This window comes from Sphaeramia orbicularis, chromosome 16, assembly GCF_902148855.1.
Source record: "Sphaeramia orbicularis chromosome 16, fSphaOr1.1, whole genome shotgun sequence".
Taxonomy (NCBI): Eukaryota; Metazoa; Chordata; class Actinopteri; order Kurtiformes; family Apogonidae; genus Sphaeramia; species Sphaeramia orbicularis.
In genome coordinates, this window is record NC_043972.1 from 4,376,156 (window position 1) to 4,398,446 (window position 22,291).

The following is a 22,291-nucleotide window of genomic DNA, read 5'->3' on the forward strand; positions in this document are numbered from 1 at the left end:
TTTCTAGTCCCTCATGGCTGTGGAGTTACAGAAAGAACAAGTCTGCCCTCTGCTGGACGAAACCCCACAGATGTCCTTAAAGGAGTGATATTTGGCTTTTTTAAACGGAATTATGCATTTTCAAACCTTTCCCTGTGGTCTACATAAACTGTAAATGCTCTACTTGGGTCTGAATTCTTCATTAATTCAACTCCACAGGTCCGTCTTCAAAAATGTTTCTGAATAATGACACCAGAAAGGACATTTTAACCCTTTCATGCATGAATTATGAGAACCTTAATCAAGATTTTTTTTTTCCTGAGTGTTTTTATTCCTCTTTAGGCATGAAAAAAACAAACAAACAATGTGATTGAATTTTTTTTTAAATCAACCTGTTTTTCATGGAGTTACAAAAGTGTCCACTCAGCTACACCATGAATTTTATTCTTGAAGCAAAGAAACATGTATTTAAAACCCAATATCATAAAGTGATATGAAAACAGTGAAATGAAACCATGTTTAATGCAGCGAATCTGATGTTTTCTCACATTTTAACATATTCTAATACTAGTTATTACTCACTTCATGGAGATAATATGTAAAAAATAAATATTAACAATTGATTTCCACTCAAGAACCAACCAAGAACAGCACAGTTACAGCAATGGTCTGAATGTCAGGGTATGAGATGTTCCATAAGTGTCCACTGTGTTGGCTGATATGGAACTGAAACAACAAAACCCATGAATATACCAGAGAACAGCTGGAGAAGAACTGTCCACTGGAGTGACCACTGTGCATGAAAGGGTTAAGCCACTTCATGCCCCACCCCCGGCAAGTTGATAGGACCAGTATTTTGGGAGATTTTAGTCATTACCTCCAGGAGGTGTTGTGATCACGTTCCTTTGTATGTTTGTGTGTGTGTGTGTGTGTGTATGTTTGTTTGTTTGTTAGCAAGATAACTTAAAAAGTTATGGACAGATTATCATGAAATTTTCAGGAAATGTTGTTACTGGCACAAGGAAGAAATGATTAAATTTTGGTGGTGTTGGGGGGGGGGGGGGGGGGGGGGGGCAGATCTGTCTTGGCAGAGGTCTGTACAATAGCCTTACAATCATGTTGCTATGCCCAGAAGGCTTTGTCGGTGCCTGCTGGACAAATGCAGTACAGCATGCACAAATACACAACAGAATAAAAACGACCACATCTAGAACCAGTGGATCTTCATTTGTCACCGTGCTAGTTCACCATAATTCCCATAGCACAGTGTTTTTCAGCCATGGGGTCTGGACCCCACATGGGGTTCGCCTGAAATTTGTAGTAATTGATGAAAAAAAAAAACAGCTTACTAATAAAAAATATATGGTGAGTTGACAGAGACAATCCCATTCCATGACAGACAAGCCTACTCTAGTCCTCTTCTATGCCCAAACCAGCTGCAACAAATATATATATATATATATATATATATATACACACATACATATATGACAGTTTTTGAATGTCTGATATTTTTGTTTATGGCTCAAGTTGATGAAATACAAAAAAAAGTAAAAAAAAAAAAAAAATTAAAAACAATTTGGATGAAAAACATTTTGACAGTATGTTGAGCCGCATTATGTAATAAATTCCCATTATGTAATAAAAGTTCAGTGTTATAAGAATGTCATGTCATCTTGTAATAAAGCCACATTATGTAATAAACTGACACATTTTGTAATAAACTACCTCAATCCATTATGTAGTAAATTTTCTCGCATTATGTAGTAAGTTAATACAATTTGAGAAATGTATTACAAAATGCACTTGACACATTTTTATTTTTAGTAAAATGTAATGTGCTAAATTAACCCTTTCATGCATGATGGTCACTACAGTGGACAGCTATTCTACAGCTGTTCTCTTGTGTATTCATGGATTATTATTAGTTTTGTTTTGTTTTTTACACATATCTTTATCATAGTTTTAAGACACTATGTATCTTTTCTGACATGAATTGGTAACATTCTGTAGATCTCCCCTGAGCAGAAACCCCCAGAATCACAAGCCCCCCCCCAATAGTTTTCACACAATTTATCAGTAAATACATGTTTCATTGCTTCAAAAATTAAACGCATGGTGTCCAGCTGATTATTATGATTATTATGATTATTATTTTAAAATGTATTTATTTATTTTATTTTATTTTTTCATTTTTTTTTTACTTTTTTATTTTTTAATGTTTTTTTTTTTTTTTACTTTTTATTTATTTTATCTGTTTTTTTTGGGGGGGGGGGTTATAAGAATTTTTTCAATCATATTGTTTTTTTCATGTTTAAAGAGAAATGAAAACAGGGAAAAAAAATCTTGATTAAGGTTCTCATAATTCGTGCATGAAAGGGTTAATCTTTAAACTGTGTGGTTAAAGTTCTGATTCCATTACCTGTAGCTCCTGTGACTAATTTCTTCTAAACTGCTCTGAAATTATATTAATTTGGATTGTTATTACAAAATGAACCATGTTATTACATTTTTTAAAATAAAAATGTGTCAAGTGCATTTTGCAATAAATTTCTCAAATTGTAATAACTTACTACATAATGTGAAAAAATTTACTACATAATGTGTTGACGTAGTTTATTACAAAATGCGTCAGTTTATTACATAATGCGGCTTTATTACAAGACGACGTGACATTCTTATGACATTTTGAACTTTTATTACATAATGCGGCTCAACACAGTATTTCAACACTGCCCAGATTACACACTTTTGGTGATAAGGAACGACCTCTAGGGGCAGGATACCAGAGCGTTAAACTTCATCTTTACTTATATTCCAGTGGGTGGATCCTGGGGTTGATCTACTGGTGCGTCCACATGCTTTTGCCTCCGTCGTTTACATTTTCACTGCAGAATCAGAGGTTGACGACTGCTGCTCTGAGCCAACGCTATGAAAAAAGGATCCTCTAATCCCGGTAAAATGTCGCTCTCCGGCCAATTATCGGGCCAGGTTTCTCTTTCTTTCATGCTTTCTTCGTCCTCGGTGGCGAGCTCCGCCTCCCTCACCTCCTTCCACAGCCTCTCCCGTTCCTGCTTCAGCTCAGTGTAAGTGTAGGAGAACGTATGGAAGATGGAGGTGGAGGGGAAGGACAGGATGAGGACCCCCGCCAGGATGCTGACCAGCCCCACCAGCTGACCCGGGGTGCTGTGCGGAACCATGTCGCCGTAGCCCACCGTGGTCACAGAGATGATGGTCCACCAGAACGAGGCCGGGATGCTGCTGAAGCTCAGATGAGGAGAGCGGGCGGCATTCGGGGCGAACTCACTTTCAGCGAGATGGACCAGCGGCGAGAAGAGAGTAATGGCGACGCAGACGAAGAGCAGCAGCAAACCGAAGTCCGTCATACTGCGCTGGATGGTCAACCCCAGAGTCTGGAGGCCCAAGGAGTGACGGGCCAGACGCATCACGTACAAGATACGCAAAGCCCTCATCACACGTAGGACCAGACCCAGCTTATCCAACGTGCTCTTCCCTGCACCGGCTACGACGTCCTGCACAGACTCGTCTTTGAGCTCCAGAAGCAGCAGGATGTAGTAAGGAAGGATGGCGGCGGCGTCGATGATATTCAGAGGTCCACGAACAAACGCCACCTTGTCCTTCGCATGGAAAAATCTCACCACAAACTCTAAAGTGAACCAAACCACGCAGACGGACTCCACCAAGAAGAAGTTACGGGTGGTCTGAGAACATTCAGCCTGTGGAGGAACAAAACAGAAAGACTTTACTTCTGGGGTGTGGAACTTATTTGAGTTCAGGGGCCACATTCAGTCCAATATGATCTCAAGTGAGTCAGACCAGTAAAATAATAACATAATGACCTATAAATAATGTCAATTCCAAATTTTTCTCAATGTTTTAGAGTGAAAAATGTCAAATTCATTATATAAACCTGCTTTATCCTCACTAGGGTCAGGGGGGTCGCTGGAGCCTATCCCTGCTACCTATGGGCAAAGGTGGGGTACACCCTGGACATGTCACCAGTTCATCACAGATCTGACACATAGAGACAAATAATCACTCTCACATTCACACCTATGGGCGATTTAGATTAACTGATTAACCCAGTGGTCTCCAACCTTTTTTGGCTCATGTCCCCATTTTAACATCACAAATTTCTAGTGACCCCAGACATTCAAAAAAGAGACTTTTTTTTTGGCTAAAATTAATTTATTTTTGATCATGTAATAGTTTGCTATACTATGTTGCAAATCAACAATAATTTCAGACAACATTTAGTTTATAAAATATATATTATTGTGGACAGAGGCAGTAAATCCAGGTGTAGATTACTGCACAAAGTGAGAATTTTATTTTCCTTGGTCAGGATCTGTCCAGTCAGTCCAGCTGTGATTTACAAGGAGGACAATTAATACTGAACAAACAAGAACTGAAACTATGAATTATGAAAGAGCTGCAGCATCTGAAACTGACCACAATGAACATTTGACAGATAAACAGAACCACAGTGCTGCAGTTTCACACTCAGTTTGTCATGTCTGTTACAGATTGGGATTGTCTCTGTCAACACACCATATATTATTTTATTGGTAAGTTGTTTTTTAAAAATTTTTATCAATTGTTAGAAATTTCATGTGACCCCATTTGAATTTCAGGCGACCCCAAGGCTGAAAAACACTGGGTTAGGGTTTTGTGAACCAGGGATCTTGGCATAAATTGACAAGGGGCCCAATTACATTTAATAACATACGAAAAGGCGTACGTGTAGCACACCAAATGTCATAAGAACTGGCATGACATGCAACGCGATCATGAGCTCAGTCTCCATTGGACCCTTTGGTGGACCAGTTTGGACCCGTGGGCCGTATGTTGGACACCAGTGCTGTAGATTTTCTTTGGATCATACACACCGTGTCGTCTTGGTCCTCGTCCTCCATCAGCGTACTGATGCACAGGCTGACCACAGTGACCATGACCATGATGACGGACAGGAAGGCGAACACTTTCCCCGCTAAACCGGAGTGTGGGTTCTCCACCGCCTCCCCCAGTCGGTGGCAGAAGCCTCCCTTCAGCGTCGTCCTCATCGCCCGTCTCCTCTCTCGCCACTCCTGCTCCTTGCGTTCGTGCTCCGCCACCTCCTCCACCGTGGACACCATCCGATGCTGGCAGCAGGGCTCCATCATCTTGACGTTGATGCCCCAGTAGACCAGCTCGCAGTGCAGGGCCGCGTTGCACACCTCCTGCGCCAGACGCAGCTTCCCCATCGCCAGATAGTTGAAGATGGCTCTGAAGGCCAAAGGGTCGCGGTCGAAGTAGAATTCGCGCAGCGTTTCGTCGTAGTCGTCACAAAACTCCGCTATCTCCCTCAACGTGGTGCAGGAGTGAAGCCGACTGAGGCGGCTCTGGGGGAAGTCGTCCAGGGTGGACCATGGGAAGGCGTAGCGGGTTCCGCCCACGTTGACCAGGGCCTCCACAGCGGGGTCGATGAACGGATGTGACGCCGCCGCTCCACGGAGCCGCAGACCTCTGTGGAAGTACAAGCCTTTAACGGTGGGGACTTGAGATTCAAAGAAGAGGTGGCTGAAGCTGACGTCACTGCTCAACGACTGGTCGTCAAAGCCCGCGCCGATGATGGCCATGGCGGCTCGACGACAGGGATGTGTTCAGGGGGCGGAGTTTGGACCTGTTGAGTGGAAATGGGGATGAAATGTCAGAAATAACACCTCTGAGATATGTGTTTTAGAATTTTAAAAAAAATTATTTATAGGGGTCATCTTTTGTTAAACCCACTTTTATTAGTTGTTGGTTCATTTATTTGTGTATTTGGACCCTAATAGTTCCAAAAGTTTGAATTTGAACCCTCCAGCAGCTGCAAAACTATCTTTATGTTCATTTTGGCAAAAATTTAGTGGATTTTACAGCCTGTTTCAATTCCTGCTTAATTTGTTACGTTTTATAACTAATACTAATACTTAATACAGCATCATTTTAATGAATTAAATAATTAAAATATTGGGTTTACACAAGCCTTAAAACAATCCAAAATTAAACAACCCATCATGTAAAACCTGACTTTTAGTCCTTAAATGTCCTACACTATCCCAAAAACAACCAGATGATGAAGTCAACATTTAAGATTCATTTGTGAGAAAAATTTTATTTCCACAAACTTTGCTGATCCAGTTTTTTCATGTTTTTCGTACATTTTTCTGTGGTAAACTGAGGAACATTAAAAGTTATACAGTTATACAAAACTATTATTGACATATGAACAACATTAATGCAAAGAGTCGATTTGTGACAAACCCTTTGGCCACAAATGTGGACTAAAGTTGGCTCCAATTTTTTTGGTGTGAATGTACGTTAATAATGGAATACGTCCGCTGTTTCAAAGTACAGTCCCTGATTCTGATGTCACTTAATTTTGCTCAAAGGACAAGATATCTCACATGATATGATCTGGAGCAGAGATTTATTAAAAATCATGTCGAACACTGAAGCTGTTTGTGCTGAAGTTTTATCAAAGTCTGACTCAAACAAACAAAACCAAGCAGATGAATATGAAACAGGCAAAATTAATTCCTAATGCTTCTAAAAAAAAAACCCAAAATTTAGCTTCTATGGTTAAATGGATCATCAATAATGGGAAACATGGAGAAATTTCTTGTTCAATGGATTATTTTCAACTTCAGGTTTGAAAGTTTTTGTTGTAAAAGCAGCTTTTAACCCTTTATGTGACTTTCAATTTATTTTTTCTCTATTTTAACCCTTTCATGCACAGTGGTCACTACAGTGGACAGTTCTTCTACAGCTGTTCTCTTGTATAGTCATGGATTTTGTTGGGGGTTTTTTTGGCACATATCTTTAGTAGTTTTCACACATTACATATCTTTTCTAAACATGAACTGGTAAAATTGTGTAGATCTCTCCTGAGCGTAATAGTTATAGTTTTCACACAATTTATCAGTAAATACATGTTTCTTTGTTTCAAAAATTAAACGCATGGTGTCCAGCTGAGTGGACATTTTTGTAACTTCATGAAAAATATGTTCATAAAATTTTTTATTATTATTATTATTACTTTTTTTTTAATGTATTTTATGTATTTATTTATTTATTTTACTTTTTTAATATTTATTTTATTTATTTTTCATCAGAAAATTTTCAATTGCATTGTTTTTTTCACGCCTAAAGAGGAATAAAAACACTCAGGGAAAAAAAATCTTGATTAAGGTTCTCATAATTTGTGCATGAAAGGGTTTAATCTTTCTTATGTGATTCAGGACTATGTATTATAATATTATCCTCTGCATTTGGCAGGTATCTATGAAAATCACATATTTATCAAGTAGATTTTCCTGTTAGTTCAGTGTAAATTCAAAGGTTATTTTATGAGAGCTGAGAAAACTGAAGAAAAAGTCACTTTTTCTGCAAAATATATCATTAATTGAACACAAAAACAATATTCTAAAACCACTGTTGTTTGTTAAATTACATATTTTTTACTGATGAATGTTGCAGAAGATGTTTCCATGTTCACTACGGAGCCTCTGAACGTCCAAATAGGTCAGAGCTGATGACCATGAAAAGATGAAGAACTGCATTTAACTCTATTATTTACATGCATTTATAGGATTAGTGGATCAGAGGTAATTCAACACTTTAGATCAGTAGATGCTTTTCATCAGTAGCTGCCGTTCAAGTCCATGACGATTTAGTAGCAATGTGTATAATTTTTCTCCACTCATAAAAATAAAACGCATGGAATAATTTAATCAACCACTGACTTCTAACAGCTTCTTTAACAGTTTTCTCAGCATCCTGCCCATTTTGAAAGGTCATAAAAGTTCCGTGACTCACCTTAAATAGGTCTTGTTGTGCACAGCTCCATTGACAATAATCCCAGAATATTCCAAATCCTGAAACTGTGCACAATTTTGCCTCAGAATGTGCTGATAAAAGCAGTTTATTTGGCCGGTGCAGCTGCAGGACTAGTGTTAAAATGAGAGGAACTCGGAGCTGGACTGGACAAAAACCTGCCTCTGCTCCGTCAGTTTTCTGCTCCTCAGTTTAACTCCGGTGTTTGGGTGACTAATGGATGACCCCACGGTCCGACCACAACGCAGTCGGGATGTTCAGACACCGGTTGCTTCTAAAACATCGTCCATTTACTTTGTCACACTCTAATCTTTTTGGTTTTAATGCATCAGAAGCCTGACTGGATTAATGAGATGAAGAGAGTGGGGACAAACACCATACGGAGCATTTGGACGTTAAAATCTGAACAAAATACCAGCTTAAATTCAGCGTTATGTCCATGTATATTCACTTTACAGGTTTATAAAAGTAATTCTTGGACGCAGACACCAGACACGTCTATCTGCAGGTGGAACATCTTGTATATATATCATATAGTTGTGGAAAAAATGATCAGACCATCCTTATTTTCTTCAATTTCTTGTTCATTTTAATGCCTGGTACAACTAAAGGTACATTTATTTGGACAAATATAATGATAACAACAAAAATAGCTCATAGTAGTTCAATTTCAGAGCTTATATCTGTCCATTTAACTTTTTTTTTTTTTTTTTTTTGATAATAACCAAAATCACTTCAGTTCTTACATTAATACCTATGTCATTGTACTGACAAAAACAGTGCTTTTCCATTCCATGTTTTCTTTTCTGTCTGTTTTAGTCACATGATACACACAGGAGTTAGGACTGGATTGTATAACCATTGTTTTCGATGACTTTTGATGGTCTAATAACACTGGTCAACAACAAATTTATTGTTTCAGTTTTTTGAGCTGATTTAGGATCATTTTGGTGCTGAATCCAAAAATCACATTCATTTTGCTCAGTCAGGTCAACTTTCTGAACTATGCTACATATTGGCTTTTGAACATTTTTGCTTACATTTATGGGCATTTTCACATCATATGATACAAAATTCTTTCATATTTCTTGCAATAAACGAGTTCTGAAGATTTTACTTTTGCCAATTTATGATTTTTTTTAATATTACAGGTGAATGAAATGGCTTCGACTAGAAGATCTTGCAAAAATAAGCCTGACGTATTCTGCTCCATCTGCGGTGAATACACCATTGTACCTAACAGGAATCAAGTCACAAGTTTCATAAAGTGTGCTTACCAATCTTATTTAGGTATAAATTATTATATTTTGTACGACGATCAAATTTTTCAAAATCAAATTAGCACAAAAACCTGACCTGATTGAGAAAAACAGATGTCATTTTTGGATTTAGCGGTGCAAAATGGTCCTAATTCAGTTGAAAAAACCTCGACAACTTGCAAAAAACATTTTTTTGGAACCCAGTGTAATTTTTTTCTCGACTGTATAATCTTGAGTGGATGTATTTGACAGTCTTAGATAATGCAAGGCAGAGGTGTCAAACATACGGCTCATGGACCAAAACGAGCCCACAACAGGGTCCGATTTGGCCCATGGGGTGAAATTATTAAATACGTAAATTACACAGAAGATATGTTACAGTCATTTAACTTCAGAGGTTACATTCAGACCAGATACTGGATTTCTGAAGGGTGCACGACGTTTATGCTTTCATGGAGCTAACGGTGCCCCTGACTGTGTTACTGAACATTATTTCTGTTCATGATAAAAGAACCAGGGTCTGAACACAAATACCTAAACACTTCAGTTTCTGTATCGTGTGTTTTCCTGCTGTTTTTATTAGGCCTGTAACAGTACACGTACCGAACCGAACCGTTTCGGTACACACCTGTTCGGTTCGGTACACAGCTGTACTGAAACAGCACAGTATGATGAGAAAAAGAAAAAGGAACGAAAGATGTCGTTCGATGTAGAACTTTAAATCCGCGCAAGTTTCACACGGACATATGGAAGGAGCACATATTGACCCAAAATATGAAACAGCAGCTGATATAAGGTTAAAAAAAAACAACAAATATGATGTGAACCTGGAAGGAAGAGACTGAAGACCCTCCACCATCAGTCCAGTCCAGTTTGGATCAGTTCAGGTTCAGGTGAAAGACAACAACCAGGAAACAGACGCTGATAAGACGGACGTTGTTTGGCCCCTAGGAACTACGGTAGTTCTAAAACACTGACACTAGCTCTGTCTGTCTGTCTGTCTGTCTGTCACACATGCTTGTCATGTCGGCTGTTGGACTTTGTCTGCCTTGTCTGTTTTGTTTGTCATTTCCTGTTTTATTTTGTTAAGTTTCCTCATGTGTCTTGTCTGTTGTCTTTACTTCCTCTCCCTGATCGTGTTCACCTTTTCCCTGATTACCTGACTCCTCCCTGATTATCTCCACCTGTGTCCAGTTGTCTTCCCGCCCTCCTGTGTATTTAAACCCTCAGTCTTCCCCTGTTTAGTTGCCAGTTTGTGTTCTACAACTTGTTGTGTTCACTTACCAGCGTTTTGGATCCTGTTCGTTTGTCTGCCGTGTTTGACCCGTTTTCGTCCTTCGACCACCGATTCAGCCTGTTCCTATCCTGCCTGCTCGTCATTCGACCTGGTTCGTTACCCGACTCTGTCTCTGCCTACTCCCTTTGTTACCTCAGCTTCCACCGATTCTTGTGCTTCGACCTTCGCCTGGATTACTACCGTGAGTTTGCCTGTCCCCCATGTACCGTTGCTCGTTTGATTGCTTCTCCGTGTATGACCTGGCTTGTTTTGTGACCACCCTCTGTTTGTCCCTAGTGGGGATTCCGTTGGGGTTTTCCCGGCTCGGCCAGGCCGGTCGTCTGCCGTGTTCACCCGCAGCCCAGACGTTTATCCCCGGATTCGGTGGCTCCACAGAAATCATATTATCTGTGTTGTTTATTTTTCCCTGTGAAAGTGTTTAATAAAAACACTAAACCTTACTGGTTACTTGTGGTCTTGCTTTTGGGTTCAGCCTTTGTACTTAGCCTATCACAATGCTGTATAATAGAAGAATAAATAGAACGTTGGAAGTATGTAAAGTTTCACTTTCGTTTCACGACAGCGTTCGTTACGTTAGTTATGGACCGCACCCCCAGGTATATGACTGCGCGCCCCCCTACCCCCCGGCTGCAAAAAAAAAAAAAAAAAAAAAAATCCCCTGTGCACACAGGCACACAACACAGTTTGTTCTCCGACCTAAAATAAATAATCTGCTTCATTGTGTTGTCAGTGTTTCTCTTCAGTTTGTTTCAACAGAATACCAGTTTACCCTCTTGTTAATGTTGCACTTCATGTGGAATTTATTTATTTTTCTGCAGAATGTGAACTGACAGAACTGATTAGATTTTTCTTGTTTGTTCGAAACTACCTTTCAGGGAAAAGTGCAATACTAATGTTTAAAATACATTTAGTAATATTAATAATTTATTTTATTTTCTATTTGATTTGTACCAGCTGAGTTATATTATTCCTGGTTTTCTATATTCTATTGTCTCCAAAAATTGGGGGGAAAAATGTTTTAAAAAATTCATAAATGCATTAATAGACATTTTGAGGGGTTTTCTTTCTTCCTGTACCGAACCGGGGAAAAAAAAAACGAACCGTGGCTTTGAAAACTGAAAACGTACCGAACCGAAAATTTTGTGTACTGTTACAGGCCTAGTTTTTATACTGTTATGAACATGCTGTGTGTTGGCTACTTCTACCTAAGATGAATTTCCTCTCATTTCTTATTTTAAACCACCAGATAGATTCTTTTTTGTATTCTATTTTTTAAAATTTATCTATTTAACCTTTATTTAACCAGGTAAATCATTAAGAAAACATTAATATTCATAATGGTGACCTGGCAAAGGGCAAAACCTCTTGACAAAAAAATACAAGGTAATTAAAAAGGCACTAAAACAGACATAAAAGCATGTTTTTTTGGAAATGTTCAAAACTTTCGGAATATTGGGAAATGATCTACAATGTCCTATGTCAAGTATTAGGATACACAATTCCAAAGAAACCTGAAATTCTTTATTTCTGCAACTTTGGTGATGGCACTATATGTGAATACGATAAATATTTGGTAAAGGTGATGTTGATAGCTGCAAAAAAATGTATAACAAGGAAATGGGGGAAGATGAACGTACCATCAAAGGATCGACGGATAACTACGATTGAGGACATATTTCTAATGGAAACACTAACACACAGACTGAGACTACAAGAACCACAAATGAACAAAAAGTGGGGGGAAAAAAAAAAAGGACATTATATAAGCAAAACAATTGGTAAGACTGTGCTACCCAGACTTATTTATGTTGCTGTGTTTTCATTTTGTTGTTCTTTTAAAATTAATAAAATATAAGTCACAAAAAAAAAAAAACAGACATAAAAGCAGCAGCATCTGTCTGTAAAAAGTCCATAATATTTGTCTAAAGTGCAGAAATGGGAATGAAATTGCCCAGTTTCAGTGATAATTGAAGCTCTTTCCAAATGTTTGCAGCTGTAAAAGATGATTCACCAATGACAGATTCTGCTGTGGGGATTCTCTGTGTGATGTGTGTTTGGCAGCAGATGGGGTTTGGACTGGATGACACTGTGTGGAACCAGTTAGAACCCCACAGACCGGATAACACTGTGAATGTGTGTGGTTTTATTCAGACACACTCACACAGTAAAACCGCCAGTGTTTATATAACACTTAACGAGTTAATTTTAACACTACCTCAGTGAACGTATGGTCCCTATCTACAAAGTGTAAAATTTACACTGAACATAGAGTTACATTTCCAGGTTCAACTTTACTCTAGTAAGAGTTAATATTTGACACTACACTACACTAATTAGTGTCAATCAAGTTTTACACTATGTGAGAAGTAACACCCATAGTGTTATTCACACTCAACACTGAAGAGTTAAGTGTTAAGAAATAACTTTTCCAGTGTTAAACCTACTGAACACTACATGTTGATAAATAAATTACTCCAAAGAGTGTTGATTTTTAACTGCCTCCTACCAGTGTTACATATGATGGACTATAGTCCCAGTGTCTGCAAAAGATACAATTATTTCTGTACCCAATTTTTTCCAAGTAAAAATGAAATATTGCAATTAAAAGTAAACATAAAATGACATGTAAAATGAAAGCCGCCGACCCCATATCACGTTATCCATTTGAAATTTGGTATTTGAAAACACGTACCCGACAGTGACAACGACGACGTAACTTTATTCTTGCACAGATTCTGCTTGGATGGAAAAACAAAAGCAATAGTTTATTTACACAAACTTACAAACACAGTTTTTCGATGTGAGGAAGATGGCGATGCCAGAGTCCAACTTCTCACTCAGTTTGAGCGCGGAGGTTGGTGGGCGGGGCTTTTCAGAGTCATTATTTTTTAACACTGAAAGGTATCTTGCTCTTATCGGTGTTGAATTAACTTTGAGAGTCAATTTACTTTAACACTGATTATATGACACTGACAGTGTAAAACCTCTGTTAATTTCAATTATTTTCACCAACACTGGAAGTTATCGTGTTAAATTTTACTCTGTCCATTGTTGGAATAACTCTGAAAGAATTACAATACTTTGACACTGCATTTTTTACACTGGCAAATTTACTGTGCATGTGGTGGTTCCAGTTTACAGCCTGATCTGAAGACGATGATAGAGATGAGTGGGTGGAGACACGGAGACGGCCTCTTTAATGCAGGTAGAAACACTTTTATTTACTACTTTTCCATCAATCCAAGGTATAGTGTGGCTCAACTTTGTAAAGTTAATAATGTGGCTAGTCAGAAAAAAAAAAAAAATTGAAGGTCTTCCTTTAAAGGTTTTTTTTATTCCAGTCTTCCCAAACCCAGTGACAGTTATTTACAGAATATTAACAGGAAAAAGGAAAAAAAAAAAAACTAAAAAAAAAAAAAAACTCTTTGCAGACTGACAAAACACCCACAATGTGTCGTCAGCTTTTTCAGACACCCAACACGGCCAAAATGGCCGACATATATAGGGAAAAGCCCCTCCCACTGGGCATGACCCACAGCAATCAATTAAACAAACATGATTTGTCCTCAGAAAATCACAATAAGATGAAACCTCAAAACACAAGAGAAATAAAGAAAAATACTCCTTTTAACCTTTCCACTCTATTTTTATCATATACCACTCTCCACTACAGAGAAATAATCTTAATAAGTGGAAACCACTAATTAAATGGTCAGGTGACCATTTTCCCGCCTGACGCCCCCTTTATTAATCGGCGGCACTAGACACGCCCCTGTTTGGCCGGCTCGGGGTCAGTCTGCAGGAAGCAGCGCATGTGGTGAGTGTCCAGCCTGAGTGTCGAATGTGTGCATGTGTTAATGAGTAGAACAAACAAGTGTGCACCCGTGTACGAACTACTGTGTGTGTGTGTGTGTGTGCGTGCGTGCGTGCGTCGTCGCGTGACGCATTATAAACGTGTAATAAACGTGTCATCGCATGAAGCGTTATAAACGTGTAATAAACGTGTTGTCGCGTGATGCGTTGTAAGCGTGTAATAAACGTGTCGTCACTTGACGCGTTGTAAACGTGTAATAAACGTGTCGTCGTGTGACGCGTTATAAACGTATAATAAAAATGTCGTCGCATGACGCATTATCAACGTGTAATAAACGTGTCATCGCGTGACGCGTTATAAGCATGTAATAAACGTGTCGTCGCGTGACGCGTTATAAACGTGTAATAAACGTGTAATAAACGTGTCGTCACTTGACGCGTTATAAACGTGTAATAAACGTGTCGTCACGTGACGCGTTATAAACGTGTAATAAACGTGACGTTGCGTGACGCGTTATAAACACGTTATAAACATGTAATAAATGTGTAATAAACGTGTCGTTGCGTGACGCATTATAAACGTGTGATAAACATGTCGTCGCGTGACACGTTATAAATGTGTAATAAACGTGTCGCGTGACGCGTTATAAATGCGTTATACACGCGTTATAAGTGTGTAATAAACGTGTCGTCGCATGACGCGTTATAAACGCGTTATAAACGTGTAATAAATGTGTCGTTGCGTGACGCGTTAGAAATGTGTAATAAACGTGTAATAAACATGTCGTCGCATGACGCACTATCAACGTGTAATAAACGTGTTGTCGCGTGACGCGTTATAAGCGTGTAATAAACGTGTCGTCGCGTGACGCGTTATAAACGCGTTATAAACGTGTAATAAACGTGTAATAAACGTGTCGTCACTTGACGCGTTATAAACGTGTAATAAACGTGTCGTCGCGTGACGCGTTATAAACGACGATGCGTTTGACACGTTTATAACACATCACGCGACGACACGTTCATTACACGTTCATCGGCCTAGAATGGAATCCTGCTGCTATAATATTATTTTTTATACCATGTTTAATTCAAATGATCTAAATTATTACAAAAATCAATACATGGAATTTGCAAATATGTGAAAAAAAATGAAACAAACAACATTTTAATTGTAAACTATATACACTTTATTACAAATAGAACCTAGTGGTACTCCCCACCAATATATGGTACAGTGAAATCAACTGAAATTGACAATAGTTACTCAAGGTATATAAGACTGAAAATGTAAAATTATGACAAATTATGGAATTATGGATCATTTGCATTAAACATGGTATAAAAATAACATTATAGCAGCAGGATTAATATTAATAAATGTGTAATAAATGTGTCGTTGCGTGACGCATTATAAATGTGTGATAAACATGTCGTCGCGTGACACGTTATAAACGTGTAATAAACGTGTCGCGTGACGCGTTATAAATGCGTTATACACGCGTTATACACGCGTTATAAGTGTGTAATAAACGTGTCGTCGCATGACGCGTTATAAACGCGTTATAAACGTGTAATAAATGTGTCGTTGCGTGACGCGTTGGAAACGTGTAATAAACGTGTAATAAACATGTCGTCGCATGACGCATTATCAACGTGTAATAAACGTGTTGTCGCGTGACGCGTTATAAGCGTGTAATAAACGTGTCGTCGCGTGACGCGTTATAAACACGTTATAAACGTGTAATAAACATGTAATAAACGTGTCGTCACTTGACGCGTTATAAACGTGTAATAAACATGTAATAAACGTGTCGTCGCGTGACGCGTTATAAACGTGTAATAAACGTGATGTCGCATGACGCGTTATAAACGCGTTATAAACATGTAATAAATGTGTAATAAACGTGTCGTTGCATGACGCATTATAAACGTGTGATAAACATGTCGTCGCGTGACACGTTATAAACGTGTAATAAACGTGTCGCGTGACGCGTTATAAATGCGTTATAAAGGCGTTATAAGTGTGTAATAAACGTGTCGTCGCATGACGCGTTATAAACGCGTTATAAACGTGTAATAAATGTGTCGTTGCGTGACGCGTTAGAAACGTGTAATAAACGTGTAATAAACGTGTAATAAACATGTCGTCGCATGACGCATTATCAACGTGTAATAAACGTGTCGTCGCGTGACGCGTTATAAACGCGTTATAAACGTGTAATAAACGTGTCGTCACTTGACGCGTTGTAAACGTGTAATAAACGTGTCGTCGCGTGACGCGTTATAAACGTGTAATAAAAATGTTGTCGCACAACGCATTATCAACGTGTAATAAACGTGTCGTCGCGTGACGCGTTATAAACGTGTAATAAACGTGTCGTCGCGTGACGCATTATAAACGTGTAATAAACGTGTCGTTGCGTGACGCGTTATAAACGTGTAATAAACGTGTCGCGTGACGCGTTATAAATGCGTTATAAACACGTTATAAACGTGTAATAAACGTGTCGTCGCATGATGCGTTATAAACGCGTTATAAACGTGTAATAAACGTGTAATAAACGTGTAATAAACGTGTCGTCACTTGACGCATTATAAACGTGTAATAAACGTGTCGTCGCGTGACGCATTATAAACGTGTAATAAACATGACGTCGCGTGACGCGTTATAAACGCGTTATAAACGCGTTATAAACATGTAATAAATGTGTAATAAACGTGTCATCGCGTGACGCATTATAAACGTGTGATAAACGTGTCGCGTGACGCGTTATAAACGTGTAATAAACGTGTCGTCGCATGATGCGTTATAAACGCGTTATAAACGTGTAATAAATGTGTCGTTGCATGACGCGTTAGAAACGTGTAATAAACGTGTAATAAACATGTCATCGCATGACGCATTATCAACGTGTAATAAACGCGTCGTCGCGTGACGCGTTATAAGCGTGTAATAAACGTGTCGTCGCGTGACGCGTTATAAATGCGTTATAAACATGTAATAAACGTGTCGTCGCGTGACGCGTTATAAACGTGTAATAAACGTGTAATAAATGTGTGATAAACGTGTCGTTGCGTGACGCATTATAAACGTGTGATAAACATGTCGTCGTGTGACACGTTATAAACGTGTAATAAATGTGTCACATGACGCGTTATAAACGCGTTATGAACGTGTAATGTGTAATAAACGTGTCGTCGTGTGACGCGTTATAAACGTGTAATAAACGTGTCGTCGCTTGACGCGTTATAAACGCGTGATAAACATGTCGTCGCGTGACGCGTTATAAACATGTAATAAACGTGTAATAAACATGTAATAAACGTTTCGTCGCTTGACGCGTTATAAACGTATCATCGCGTGACGCGTTATAAATGTGTAATAAACGTGTCGTCACGTGACACGTTATAAACGTGTAATAAACGTGTCATCGCGTGACGCGTTATAAACGTGTAATAAACGTGTCGTCGCGTGACGCGTTATAAACATGTAATAAACGTGTCGTCGCGTGACGCGTTATAAACGCTTTATAAACGTGTAATAAACGTGTCATCACGTGACACATTATAAACGTGTAATAACCGTGTCGTCGCGTGACGCGTTATAAACGTGTAATAAACGTGTAATAAACATGTAATAAACGTGTCGTCGCGTGACGCGTTATAAACGCTTTTATAAACGTGTAATAACCGTGTCGCGTGACGCGTTATGAACGTGTAATAAACGTGTCGTCACGTGACGCGTTATCAACGTGTAATAAACGTGTTGTCACGTGATGCGTTATAAACGCTTTATAAACGTGTAATAAACGTGTCATCACGTGACACATTATAAACGTGTAATAACCGTGTCGTCGCGTGACGCGTTATAAGCGTGTAATAAACGTGTAATAAACTTGTAATAAACGTGTTGTCGCGTGACGCGTTATAAACGCGTTATAAACGTGTCGTCGCGTGACGCGTTATAAACATGTAATAAACGTGTCGTCGCGTGACGCGTTATAAACGCTTTATAAACGTGTAATAAACGTGTCATCACGTGACACATTATAAACGTGTAATAACCGTGTCGTCGCGTGACGCGTTATAAACGTGTAATAAACGTGTAATAAACATGTAATAAACGTGTTGTCGCGTGACGCGTTATAAACGCTTTATAAACGTGTAATAACCGTGTCGCGTGACGCGTTATAAACGTGTAATAAACGTGTTGTCACGTGATGCGTTATAAACGCTTTATAAACGTGTAATAAACGTGTCATCACGTGACACATTATAAACGTGTAATAACCGTGTCATCGCGTGACGCGTTATAAGCGTGTAATAAACGTGTAATAAACATGTAATAAACGTGTTGTCGCGTGACGCGTTATAAACGCTTTATAAACGTGTAATAAACATGTCGTCACGTGACACATTATAAACGTGTAATAACCGTGTCGCGTGACGCGTTATCAACGTGTAATAAACGTGTTGTCACGTGACGCCTTTTAAACGCTTTATAAACGTGTAATAAACGTGTCGTCGCGTGACGCATTATAAACGTGTAATAACCGTGTCGTCGCGTGACGCGTTATAAACGTTTAATAACCGTGTCGTCGCGTGACGCGTTATAAACGTGTAATAAACGTGTCGTTGCTTGACACATTATAAACGTGTAATAACCATGTCGTCGCGTGACGCGTTATAAACGTTTAATAACCGTGTCGTCGCGTGACGCGTTATAAACGAGTAATAAACGTGTCGTCGCTTGACGCATTATAAACGTGTAATAACCATGTCGTCGTGTGACACGTTATAAACATGTAATAAACGTGTCGTCGCGTGACGCGTTATAAACGTGTAATAACTGTGTCGTCGCGTGACGCGTTATAAACGTGTAATAAACGTGTCGTCGTGTGACGCGTTATAAACGTGTAATAAACGTGTCGTCGCTTGACGCGTTATAAACGTGTAATAAATGTGTCGTTGTGTGACGCGTTATAAACGTGTAATAACCGTGTCGTCGCGTGACGTGTTATAAACGTGTAATAAATGTGTCGTCGCGTGACGCGTTATAAACGTGTAATAAATGTGTCGTCGCTTGACGCGTTATAAACGTGTAATAAACGTGTCGTCGCGTGACGCGTTATAAACGTGTAATAACCGTGTCGTCGTGTGACTCGTTATAAACGTGTAATAAACTTGTCGTCACGTGACGCGTTATAAACGTGTAATAAACGTGTCATAAATGTGTAATAAACATGTCATTGTGTGACATGTTATAAACGTGTAATAAACGTGTTGTCGCATGACACGTTATCAATGTGTAATAAACGTGTCGTCGCGTGACGCGTTATAAACGCGTTATAAACGTGTAATAAATGTGTCGTCGCGTGACGCATTATAAACGTGTAATAACCGTGTCGTCGCGTGACACGTTATAAACATGTAATAAACGTGTTGTCGCGTGACGCGTTATAAACATGTAATAAACGTGTCGTCACGTGACGCGTTATAAACGTGTAATAAACGTGTCATCGCGTAATGCGTTATCAACGTGTAATAAACATGTCGTCACATGACGCGTTATCAATGTGTAATAAAGGTGTTGTCACATGACGCGTTATAAACGCGTTTTAAACGTGTAATAAACGTGTCATCGCGTAACGTGTTATCAACGTGTAATAAACATGTCGTCACATGACGCGTTATCAATGTGTAATAAAGGTGTTGTCACGTGACGCGTTATAAACGCGTTATAAACGTGTAATAAACGTGTCGTCGCATGACGCATTATCAACGTGTGATAAACGTGTCGTCACATGAAGCGTTATAAATGCGTTATACACGTGTAATAAACGTGTCGTCGCATGACGCGTTATAAACGTGTAATAAACGTGTAATAAACGTGTCGTCGTGTGACGCGTTATAAACGCGTTATCAACGTGTAATAAACATGTTGTCGCCTTTAGCGTTATCAACGTGTAATAAACCTGTCGTCGCGTGACGCGTTATCAACGTATAACAAATGTTTCGTCATGTGACATGTTATAAACGTGTAAAAAACGTGTTGTCGCGTGACACGTTATCAACGTGTAATAAGCGTGTCGTCGCGTGAGGCATTATCAACGTGTAATAAACGTGTGATCACGTGATGCATTATCAACGTGTAATAAACGTGTCGTCGCGTGATGCATTATCAACGTGTAATAAACGTGTCGTCGCGTGACGCGTTATAAACGCATAATAAACGTGTCATAAATGTGTCGTTGCGTGACGCGTTATAAACGTGTCATAAATGTTTCGTTGCGTGACGCGTTATAAACGCATTATAAACGTGTCATTAACGCGTTGCGCAACGACACGTTTATTACACATTTATAACACGTCGCACGACGACGCGTTTATGACAAGTTTATAATGTGTCGCGCGACGATGCGTTCATGACACATTTATAACGCATCGCGCGACGACGCTTTTTTGACAAGTTTATAACGCGTCACGCGACGATGCATGTATGACACGTTTATAACGCGTGACACGACGACGCGTTTGACACGTTTATAACACATCACGCGACGACACGTTCATTACACGTTCATCGGCCTAGAATGGAATCCTGCTGCTATAATATTATTTTTTATACCATGTTTAATTCAAATGATCTAAATTATTACAAAAATCAATACATGGAATTTGCAAATATGTGAAAAAAAATGAAACAAACAACATTTTAATTGTAAACTATAATACACTTTATTTACAAATAGAACCTAGTGGTACTCCCCACCAATATATGGTACAGTGAAATCGACTGAAATTGACAATAGTTACTCAAGGTATGTAAGACTGAAAATGTAAAATTATGACAAATTATGGAATTATGGATCATTTGCATTAAACATGGTATAAAAATAACATTATAGCAGCAGGATTCCATTCTAACCCTAACCCTAGAATAGAATTCCATTCTGGGCCGGCCCGATTCTGAATCGGGCCAGATTCCGTTTTGGGCCTTGACATGTGTCTGTACTTATGTATGTATGTATGTATGTATGTATGTATGTATGTATGTATGTATGTATGTATGTATGTAAGTGGGTCTGTATGTCTGTCTTTCTTTATGTATATATGTATGTATGTATGTATGTAAGTGTATGTGTCAGTGTGTATGTGTGAGTATGTATGTATGTGTGTGTGTGTGTGTGTGTGTATGTGTGTGTGTGTGTGTGTATGTATGTATGTATGTTTGAATGCATGTATGTATATATGTATTTATGAATGTCTGTCATTCTGTTATTCTTTCTGTCTTTATGTATGTATGTATGATTGTGTGTGTGCTTTAATGTGTGTATGTATGCATGTATGTATTTGTTTATGTATGTATGTATGCATGTATGTATGTATGTATGTATTTATGTATGTTTTTATGTATTTATGTATGTATGTATGTATGTATGTATGTACGTGTGTGTTTATATGTGTATATGTGTGTATGAATGTATATGTGTATGTATGTGTGTGTTTATGTATGTATGTGTGTATGTATGTATGTATGTATGTATGTGTATATGTATGTAAGTATCTATGTATATATTTGTGTATGTATTAATGTATGTATTTATGTATGTATGTGTGTGTGTATTTGTTTATGTGTGCATGTATGTGTGTAAGCATTTGTTTGTGCATGTGTGTATGTATGTGTGTATGAATGTATTTGTGTATGTATGTATGTATGTGTGTGTTTATGTATGTATGTATGTATGTATGTATGTATGTATGTATGTATGTATGCATGTGTCTATGAATATATTTGTGTGTGTATGCATGTGTTTTTGTATGTATTTATGTGAGTATCTATGAATGTATTTGTGTATGTATTTATGTATATATGCATGTATGTACTGTATGTATGTTCATGTATACATGAACGTACTCATGTATGTATGTTTATATGTATGTATGTATGTATGTATGTATGTAGTTGTGTATTCATGTATATGTGTATGTATGTATTTATGTATATATGTATGTACGTATTTGTATATGTATGTACATGTGTATTTTTGTATGTACGTAT

General features: G+C 38.4%; 1 protein-coding gene across 1 annotated transcript; it reads right to left on the minus strand.

The window, feature by feature from the left end:
• Nucleotides 1-2,697: 2,697 nt before the first annotated feature.
• On the minus strand, nucleotides 2,698-8,079 carry LOC115436386 (potassium voltage-gated channel subfamily G member 4-like). The gene is made up of 3 exons (XM_030159245.1): nucleotides 7,840-8,079; nucleotides 4,890-5,662; nucleotides 2,698-3,716 (listed from the first exon to the last, which is right to left on the minus strand). The coding sequence occupies exons 2-3, from the start codon at nucleotides 5,616-5,618 to the stop codon at nucleotides 2,865-2,867; spliced, it is 1,581 nt and encodes a 526-aa protein (XP_030015105.1). The 5' UTR covers nucleotides 5,619-5,662; nucleotides 7,840-8,079; the 3' UTR covers nucleotides 2,698-2,864.
• Between the last annotated feature and the right edge of the window lie 14,212 nt (nucleotides 8,080-22,291).